The sequence below is a fragment of the Myotis lucifugus genome, unplaced genomic scaffold (assembly GCF_000147115.1).
Source record: "Myotis lucifugus unplaced genomic scaffold, Myoluc2.0 scaffold_1571, whole genome shotgun sequence".
Taxonomy (NCBI): domain Eukaryota; kingdom Metazoa; phylum Chordata; class Mammalia; order Chiroptera; family Vespertilionidae; genus Myotis; species Myotis lucifugus.
Window position 1 is genome coordinate 46,044 of NW_005872619.1, and position 9,606 is coordinate 55,649.

General features: G+C 66.4%; 1 protein-coding gene across 1 annotated transcript in view; it reads right to left on the bottom strand.

Moving 5' to 3' along the window:
* RNF123 (ring finger protein 123) overlaps positions 1-9,606 on the bottom strand; it is a 28,116-nt gene that overhangs the window by 12,462 nt on the left and 6,048 nt on the right. The window contains exons 2-22 of the mRNA XM_023748593.1: positions 9,573-9,602; positions 9,264-9,339; positions 5,828-5,907; positions 5,604-5,698; positions 5,214-5,268; positions 5,051-5,136; positions 4,744-4,830; positions 4,488-4,555; positions 4,249-4,374; positions 3,805-3,919; positions 3,626-3,730; positions 3,192-3,317; positions 2,989-3,081; positions 2,835-2,908; positions 2,068-2,185; positions 1,873-1,972; positions 1,624-1,685; positions 1,427-1,498; positions 1,130-1,250; positions 357-663; positions 41-159 (exon numbers count right to left, since the gene is read on the bottom strand). Of these exons, the coding sequence (XP_023604361.1) occupies positions 41-159; positions 357-663; positions 1,130-1,250; positions 1,427-1,498; positions 1,624-1,685; positions 1,873-1,972; positions 2,068-2,185; positions 2,835-2,908; positions 2,989-3,081; positions 3,192-3,317; positions 3,626-3,730; positions 3,805-3,919; positions 4,249-4,374; positions 4,488-4,555; positions 4,744-4,830; positions 5,051-5,136; positions 5,214-5,268; positions 5,604-5,698; positions 5,828-5,907; positions 9,264-9,339; positions 9,573-9,602 (2,115 nt within the window). The remainder of the gene's footprint in view (positions 1-40; positions 160-356; positions 664-1,129; positions 1,251-1,426; positions 1,499-1,623; positions 1,686-1,872; positions 1,973-2,067; positions 2,186-2,834; positions 2,909-2,988; positions 3,082-3,191; positions 3,318-3,625; positions 3,731-3,804; positions 3,920-4,248; positions 4,375-4,487; positions 4,556-4,743; positions 4,831-5,050; positions 5,137-5,213; positions 5,269-5,603; positions 5,699-5,827; positions 5,908-9,263; positions 9,340-9,572; positions 9,603-9,606) is intronic.

Sequence of the window (9,606 nt, forward strand, 5' to 3'; positions counted from 1 at the left end):
CACCTGCACACCGGCCACCGTCCCCTTCCCTGGCCCTCACCCCACTCGAAGCACAGCCGCAGCCCGACCTCCCCGCTGCCAGCCATGAGCTGACAGTCCCTGTCGGAGGCTCTGCCCTTGCGCCCCGGCCTCATTTCCCGGCCCCCGGCTTCGCTCGTCCTCTCGGGGGCACCCCGCTGCGTCCCCTGCGCCTGGGCCGTCCGCTCTGGCCCCCCTGCGTGGCCTGCACTGTGCTCTCAGCCCTGGCCCTGCAGCCTCTCGTGCTCACCCCTCAAAACAGCTCAGGCAGCAACTCCAGCCCCGGGACCTCGCCCAGAGCCAGGGTCCCCACTCTGTCACACACGTGCCCGCCTCACTGCAGGGCTCCCAGAGGCCCCCGGGGTGGGGGGTGCTCCAGGGAAGGGACAGCTGGACCCAAGACAAGAGGCCAGTGGGCAGAGCCGCCCCCCCCTCCGCAGGCCGGTGCTCGGGCGCCCTCTAGTGGGCACAGGTAGCTCGGCACGCACCGCAGAGCCGGCTCCCTGTCCACAGCCCGGACCTGTCCCCACCGGCCGCACGCACCTTTGAGGGTCTTGCGGAGGTGAGAGAGGAGGCCGCCGAGGCGCTGCTGGTCGAAGTAGTCCACCTTGCCGTTGTAGAAGACCTGGGGCGGGACGTAGGCCTCTGCGCGAAGCCGGCGGCCGGGCCGGCAGTCAGACCCGCAGGGACCCTCCCGGAGGCTGCCCCCTCCACTCTGGCCTCGCACAGGGGGGACCCCTGGGTGGCACCGACCCCCCAGGCGCACAGTGTGGCCTCGGCTACCTCCACCCTGCCCCATCCCAGGTCAGTGCTCAGGGGAAAATGAGAGCCTGGCCCCCGCGGGGTCTCCCCCAGTGCAGGGCGCCTAAAGCTTCCCCCGACCCCTAAGGGCTGTGTCCCTCACACACAGGGCCCAGCACCTCAAGAGCCCAAGGAGCCCCGGCCCGGACTGCAGAGAGAGGTGGCGGCTGGGAGCCGGGGGGCAGTCAGCGCGGACGGCTCGCAGTCCCGGCCTGCAGGGCTCCTGCTGCCCGCCCCCCAGTCCCCACCCCACACCCACCCCAGGGCTGGCTGGCCCTGCCGGCCTCGAAGCCGGGCCTGGCCCACTCACCCTCGCTGACGGAGGCGTGGGGGTTGGAAGCCTTGTACTCATCCCAGTAGCCGCGCAGGGCGGAGATCAGCCGGTGCAAGAAGCAGACCATGTACTCAGGGGGGCAGAGCAGGGGTATGTTCTGTGGGCACAGGGCACAGACATGCCATCCGAAGCTGCCCCAGGGTCCTCGCTGGGCAGAGGGCAGAGGACCAGGGCTCAGTGGGAAAAAGGAGGCGGAGAAGGGGCAGAAGCCCAGGGGCAGAGCCTGCAACCCAGCCAGGGCCACGGTGGGCTGCCTGCCCGGCAGACACCTACCCCCCGGCCGCTGGCATTCTCCTGCAGGAACTTCCGGAACTTGGTCAGGAAGATGTACCTAGAAGCTTCACCCTTCGGGGGCGGGAGATGAAGCTGTGATGAGCTGAGGACGCTGCTCCAGGCCGGACCAGCCCGTGCTGGGAGCTGGGTCCGCCCCGCCCGCCGGGCCAGGGACCCTCACAGGCGCCTGGACTCACCCCATTCTCATCCTTATTGTTCAGCAGCAGCTTCAGGATCTGGACCTGCAGTTCTTCCACCACTGGGGCGGGCGGGGAGCGGACACTGAGCCCGCAGAGCCCCGCCCTCGGGCCCCGGGGCAGGAGGGGTGCAGGCTGGGATGGGGCTCCACCACCAGGGACCCTGAGCCCAGCCCGGGCACGGCCGCACCCCAAGCACATGTGCACACAGCCCCAGCCGCCCAGCCACCCGGCCCAGGCAGGCCTGACCTTCGATGCGCTTCTTGAGCCTCTGGCAGCCCCGCTCGTAGGCACGCCTCCGCAGCCGCTCCTCGGCCGTCTCCTCCTTCACCTCCTTACTGTCCTTGCCCTGGACCGGGCGCAGGAGGGGAGACAGCAGGGTTCCCCCACCACCCACCCCAGCCTGGGCCAGCCTCCCTCAGACCCGCCACCCAGGCCACCCACCTCCTTGCCGGGGTGGGGGGGCCACCAGGTGGTGGGGATGAGCTGCTGCAGGCCGGCCTCCTCCACGCGCAGCGGGCTCTTGATGTGAAAGAAGACGGCAGACCGGAGCGCGTCGAAGCTGGAGCCCGTCAAGGCAAGCTCTGCTCACCCGAGAGCCCCCCACCCCCGGGAAGCTTGGCGGAAATCTGGCCACCTGCACGTGCCCACCTGCACGTGCCCACCTCCACGTGCCCACCTCCACGTGCCCACCTGCACGTGCCCACCTGCACGTGCCCACCTCCACGTGCCCACCACAGTGCGCCCGCCCCAGGTGCCATCGCTGCCCTGTGCGTGTCTCTCCATGAGCCCCAGAGGGTGTGGCTGTCAGCCCAAGCCCGGTGCCCACGCGTGTACGTGTGCAGTAAAGGCGGCCCCAGGGACAGGCGGCTTCGGGACAGGCTGAGCGGGGCCTGGTGGCCTCTCCTGGGAGGCGGAAGGCCCCAGAGAGAGAAGAGGCAACAGCACAGCTCCCGCCAGGGGCCCAGAGCCACTCTCCCCACTGTTCTGCTTGCGCACCCTCGACATTCTGGGGGAGCAGGAAGAGCTGACTTCTAGATCTGGGGAACCCCGAGCCAGAACACGGGTAAAGGACAGTGCTGTGGCTGAGGGCAGGCCCTGTGGGCCCCCACACCTCCAAGTCGCCCCGGAATCTGCCCGCCAGCCCCCCACACTGGGCAGCTCTGGTCCTCCCGAGCCTCCTGGGACCCCGAGCGGCAACGCAAGGATACAGCACGTTGCTCAGCAGAAACTTGCGGGACTTGTCATGCCTCAGGATGGCGACGGTGAGCCGCAGGTGGTGGATCTGCGGGGAGGGGGTGCTCAGAGGGCAGGCGAGGCCCAGGGCTCAGGGTTAGGGCTCCGGGCAGCGGCACGCACGCCCACCTGCAGGCTGAGGTCGGGGACGATGGGCGAGAAGCGGTACAGGCGCAGCAGGGCCATCATCAGCTGCTTGAGGCAGTCGTGCACCTCGTATTCCTGGAGAGAGAGCTGGCTGCACAGACCGGGCGGGGCAGCCCCGACGGCCATTCCCCGGCCCCAGCCCAGGGAGCCCGGCCCGGCCTGAGGCCCGAGCGCAGGAGCCTCACCTCCATGAAGAGCCACAGGAGGTCCAGAACCTGGCCCACCGCGGCCGGCGCCTGCTCGGGGCTGCCCGCCTCCACGAGGCCCAGCAGGAAGCTCGTGAGCACCGACTCCACCAGGTACACCTTGCGCTGCGCGAGGGCGGCACTGGTGAGGGGCCGTCCGCCCCACGGGCACCCGGCCGAGGCAGCGCCAGGCCCAGGCACGGCGGGACCCTGGGCCCTCAGGCCGCCCCACGCACAGGCTGCCCACCGCCCTCCCGGGACTTCGCCACGGCCGCTCCTGCCTGTGATGTTGTTACCCCTCAACCCCCTCTAGGACCCGCCCCGAGGCCTCTTCCTCTGCTGGGTGACGTCCTGGGGGTCTGAGGGCTCCCAGGTGAAGGTGCAGCCCCGGCACAGGCGCCTCGGCCTCGGCCTGCCTCCCCCCAGCCCCTCACCAGGAGCGGAGCGAAGCGCTGGAAGATGTGGGCCAGCGTGAGCAGCACGGTGGGCTGGCCCTGCAGCTGCCACTCGGAGCTCTCCTTCTCCAGCAGCCGCCCCTCCTCGGGGGGAGAGGGGAGTGTGAGGGAGGGCGCAGGAGGCCCCAGCCCCCGCCCCCGCCCAGCCCCTGGCTCACCACGGGGTCCAGCTCCACGCTGAGCACTGCCCGGAAGCAGCCCAGCAGCCTCTGTGCCCGCACCAGGTCGGCACGCGGCGGGTCCTGCAGGGGCCGGTAGCCCGCCACTGGGTAGGTGTCACAGTTAAGCTGCATCTGGGGCTCAGACCCGCCCCCCGGAGGCGGCACCCCTTTTGCTACTTCACGCTCTTCATCAGTTCAACTGGCACCTCCCGAACAAGGTCACTACGGGACTGCTGCCCCTCCTGCCCCCCGCCAAGCTGGGCCCACTCACTCCCGAGGCAGCAGGCCCTTCCCCGCCAGCGCCCCGACTTTCCAGCGCCCCGACTTCCCAGCGCCCCGACCTCCTAGCGCCCCGACCTCCCAGCAGCCCCAACTTCCCAGCGCCCTGACTTCCCAGCACCCCGACCTCCCAGCAGCCCACGCCTCCTTGGGAAAGGATATCGCAGGGGGCGGCTGCCGAAGTTGAAGGCCACGGACTCCTTGAAGGAGAGGCTGATGGCTGGGAAGTAGGCCATGCCCGGGCCCCTGGACAAGTTCTCAAAGGCGGTGCCCAGCGACATGCCGTTCCTGGGGTGGAAGGGAGGCCTGAGGGCCGTGCCCAGGTTCCTGCTGGGGCTGCCCCCTCAGGCCACCCTCCCAGGGATGGGAGCCGGGCGGCCGGGAGGAGGCAGGGGACTCACAGGCAGAAGGACAGAGCGCCGGCGTCCAGGTCGATCAGGCAGCTCACGATGTCCCCCGCGGCCCACGCCTGCAGGGAGGAGGCTCACAGAGACCGGCGCCCGACAGCCTGCCCCCCGGGCCCTGGGCTGCGTCTCCACTGCCACCCAGAGGAGCCCCGAGTCCCTGCCCCGGCCCTCAGCCCCTCAGGCTGCCGGCGGCTCGGCCCTCACCTTGCCGGCGGCTCGGCCCTCACCTTGCCGGCGGCTCGGCCCTCACCTTGCCGTAGTTCGTGGTGGTCACGTTCCACTTGCGCACCCGGTTGCCGTCGTAGGCGTAGGAGTTGTGTGTGTCTCCGACGCCCTCCTGGGGAGGAAGGGCTGTGAGGCCCGGGGGAGGCGGGCGGGCCAGCCTGGGGCGCGTGTCTAGAGAAGGCGGCGGTGCTCCAGGGCAGGCCCGGGGGAGGCGGGCGGGCCAGCCTGGGGCGCGTGTCTAGAGAAGGCGGCGGTGCTCCAGGGCAGGCAGGGCTGGGTGGGCAGTCGGGGAGGGTCTGGGGCAGAGGAGCTCCCTGGGGGCCCGCACGTACCTCCTGATTGAAGCGGCAGTTGATGGTGCACCAGCCGATCTGCATGAGCCCCTGGGAGGAGATGAGCACCTCGTACACCCATTTCCCTGGAAAAAGCCAAGTCAGGCCCGGCAGGCAGACACTGCCCCACCTCGGGCCCAGCCACCGCCCAGCACGGCCGCACCTTTGTACACGCAGGTGGTCGAGCGGATGGTGCCGAAGTTGCTGTGGCCAATCACCTGGGGAGAGCAGGGGTGAGCTTGTCCGGGCACAGGGCGCTTCCCCAGGGAGAGCGTCCATCCCGGCGCCGCCCGCCTCATGGTGCGAGCCGAGGACCTCTGTGCCCCACCCTGCCCTGCGCCTGACTGGGGCGGGGGGGGGGGGGCGGGGGGGCTAGGCCCGTGTGTCACTCGGGGAGGCTCATGGCCTTGCTGGGAAGAGGCTGGGGCTAGAGTACTTGCAAGAGGGTTTCGGGGTGTCAGGAGGGCGTGGGGCTGAGGACTCCAGGGCCGCGCTGGGAGGAGCTGAGTGAGCTGTCACCGGGCTGGGCCGGCCGGGCCTCGCCCTCACTCACCCCCAGGAGGTCGTCATCCACCAGCAGCAGCCCCTCGAAGCCGCCCGTGTGGTCCAGGACCACAGTGGAGGGGCCGAGCCGCCCTTCCACCTGCCCTGCAAGGAGGAGGGTGTGGTCGGGCCCAGGTCTGAGAGAACGCAGAGGGCTGAGCTCGCCAAGACACCCCCAGGGTCTGCCGGGCCCGGCCTGGCTCCCCCAACCCCACTGCAGAAGCGGCCACGTACCCTGGCTCTCCTCCTCCTCACTGTCCACCTGTAACAGCTGGTCCAGATGCTCTGGCAGGTTCTGGAAGTTCAGGGGTTTCCTGGGGAGAGCAAGAGGCTGCGAGGGGCCCCCAGTCCCTGAAACCAGCCCAGGACACTAACCCCCCTTCTCCCGCCCTCCAAGCTCCCGAGGGCGGCGGCCGAGACTGCAGAAGAAGCGTGTGTCTGGCCCCGGACCCTGGCGTGCTGGGATCAGAGGGCGAGGTTAGCTGCTAAACTAAAAGTGATGTCCCATCTGGTGCCTCCTCAGGGTTGTGAACAGAGTCCGCTAAGCCTCAGCTCCCTGGTCTGCGGAAGCGAGGCCGGGAGCAACGCTGACCCCACATGGTCAGCACCAAGGTCAGCGAGTCAGCCCTGGACCCCAGCCCTGCGGTCCCTTCGGGGGCACCAGCCAGGGAAGCCCGTGTGGAATGAGACACGCCTGGCATCTGCAGGGCTCAGCCCTCCGAGCTGCAGGCTGGCTCTGTCCTGTACCAACCTACACGGCCCACCACCTGCCCCGCCGGACGCTCTCTGCGTGGCCCGCACATGCTCAGAGGAGGAAGGGCCGTCTCGGGTCAGCCAGCTCTGCCCTGAGTTCAGCTGCTAAGAATAGCGGGGAAGGGGGAGGTGGACACCAGCGGGGCTCAGGCAGAGGGGAGGCCCAACGCCCTCTGGGTCAGGGCCACAGACTGCGGCACCTGCTCTTCCTGCTGTGATCCCAGCTCCGGCCCCGTCCACCCGCCTAGGGAGTGGGGTCTGGAAGGGGACAGAGGTGGCCCACAGCGCCCATTCTCTGGCAAGGCAGCGCCAGCCCAGTCTCAGGGACCATGTGCTCCTCCCGGCTGTGAGCTGCTACTGACCCCTGGCTGCGGGGGCTGGAGATGCACAGAGCTGCGTCTCCGTGTAAATACAGGTGCCGGCCTGTGACGGGGGCTCAGGCAGCAGGGTGAGAGGCTGCTGCCAGGCCCGGCCGGCGGGGCTCAGTGGTTGAGCGTCGACCTATGAGCCAGAAGGTCATGGTTAGATTTCCGATCAGGAGCCAGCGAGTTGTGGGCTCGATCCCCGGTGGGGGGCGTGCAGGAGGCAGCTGGTCCATGACTCTCTCATCATGGATGTTTCTGTCTCCCTCTCCCTTCCTCTCTGAAATCTATACAAATATATTTTTAAAAAGGCCGCCAGCCTCACTGAACACACCAGGGGCCCGGGCCCAGGAGGCTTCCAGCAGTTCTTCCCGGCCCACACCTGGGAAGGCTGCTCTGGTTTTTGTTTGTTTGTTTGTTCTGTAACATATTTGCACAAATTCATGCACCAGTGGGGTCCCTCGGTCTGGCCTGTGGGATTGGGCAGAAACCGGCTCTCTGACATCCCCTGAGGGGTCCCGGATTGCGAGAGGGCGCAGACCAGAGACCAGGCCGAGGGACCCCACCGGTGCACGATCAGGGCCGGGGAGGGACGCGGGAGGTTGCCAGCTGAGGAGGGACCTCGGGAGGGCTCCAGGGCATGTCCAGCCCATCTCGAGCAGTCCCGATTGGCCGGACCCCAGCAGTAAGCTAACCTACCTGTCGAAGCATCTGCCCCCTGGTGGTCAGTGCACGTCACAGCGAGTGGCTGAAAGGCCTTAGCATATCATTAGCATATTACACTTTGGTTGAACTGCCGGCCGGACGACCAGACACTTAAGCATATTAGGCTTTTATTATATAGAATTGATTTCAGAGAGAAAAGGAGGGAGGGAAAGAGAGAAACATTCATGATGAGAGAGAATCATTGATTGGCTGCCTCCTGCACACCCCACACTGGGGATCTAGCCCTCAACCCGCGTATGTGCCCTGACAGGGAATCAAACCGTGACCTCCTGGTTCCTAGGTCGATGCTCAACCCCTGAGCCATGCTGGCCAGGCAGGCTGCCCTGGTCTTGTGCCCGATCTGCAGAGCAGCTGTGGGCAGGCGACCTGAGATGGCCTCTCAGTGCCCCCGCACTGCCCATCTGGCCAACCCCAGCCCAGGGCTTCCCGTCCACACAGCCGCTGACCAATGGCCCTGCCACCTGCTCGCCCTCCTGGCAGCCACAGTGGCGGCAGCAGCAGGATCATTTCTGCTGTCACATGAAGTAGGGATCAGACGGCCCTGGAGCAGGCCTGGACTGGGGCTGGGGTGGAGGTGGGCAGCAGCCCCCCAGAAGTAGGAACCGCTTGGCCACCACAGCCACTTAAAGGAACAGGCAACAACGCTGCCCTCTGAGCCTGCCCAGAGAACAGGCTGCGAAAGACAGAACAGCCTGGGCTGGCAGGAGGCTGAGCAAGAGGGGCACTCCCAGGAAGGATAATTTAGCAACAACCTTACATGTGATTGCGGTTCAAATACTCGAGCCACACGACTCCAAGCCCGGCGTCCTCACAGCTCGGTCCCCAAAAGCAAAGCCCCCCAACCAGGGCCCCGGTTAAGGGCAGACCCCGCGCCCTAAAACACGCCCACCAGGATCAGTTTGCAATGTAGGAAAACACTCAGGGGATATGTTGATGACAAAAATAGGATTTAAATTTCTAAACACTTTTGGAGCTGAGAGCTATGTCCATTGTCTTGATGGTATGATGGCTTCACAGGTTATCCGCAATTCAAACTCACTTTAAACACAAGTGGTTTATTGTATGTCAATTATTCCCTAATAAAACTTTTTAAAAAAAAAATGAACTGATGGAGACAGAAATTTTTAATTCTAAAAAAAATTCTAGCCCTGACCGGTTTGGCTCACTGGATAGAGCGTCGGCCTGCGGACTGAAGGGTCCCAGGTTCGATTCCTGTCAAGGGCATGTACCTTAGTTGCGGGCACATCCCCAGTGGGGGGTGTGCAGGAGGCGGCTGATCGATGTTTCTCTCTCATCGATGTTTCTAACTCTCTATCCCTTTCCCTTCCTCTCTGTAAAAAATCAATAACAAATTTTAAAAAAACTTCTATTCAGCATAATCCAAACTGTACAGATTGTGGATGGAGAAATCCCGCCCAAACAGGCCCCTTAGCTAATGCGCGGACAGGTGCCTTTCCCGCTTCTAAGTGTCTGCTAAGACGCACTGGGACTGATACAGGTTAAGCTTAAATGCGTTAAACTTGCAAGGAAACGGGCGGTGAGGTGTGTCCTTCACAGACTCAGGCCGGCGGCAGAGGGCCGGGTGGGGAGGAGCAGGCAGATGCTCACGGACCGATGCCGACTGCGGAGTTGGTGTAACGCTGAGCGCTGACCGGCGCCAGCCTCTGACCCCCCAGCTCCCTCGGACGGAAGGGACTGGCACTGCCGGAGGGGAGGACGCAGCGGGACCCCCAGGCAGGAGCGAGTGAGGAAACCCAGGCCCTTCCCCAGGCGCGGTCTCCAGCCTCCGGCTGGCCCTGCAGAGGGAGGAGGTGGCCCACGGGCAGTACCTGCTGGTGGCGGCGGCGTCAGGAGAGGAGAAGACGCGGTGCAGGTAGTCCTCTAGCAGCTTCTCGTGCACGATGCCTGGGCCGCAGGCAGGAGAGAGGCCACGGTCAGGTGGGTGCACTGGTGGGTGCACTGCCCCATGGCAGCTGGTGGAGGAGCTGGCTGGCGGGGAGGGGGGGAGGGGAAGGAGGGAGGGGGAGGGGGGCGGGGGGCGCGGGCAGCATCGCCTGGGGGTCACGGGACCTGGGACTTGGCTGTCTGTGCCCCTTCCCTCTCCCTCCCTCAACAAGGAGCCTGCCCCCAGCCCTTACCTGTGACCCTGGGCTTCTCAGCGTCCGAGGTCAG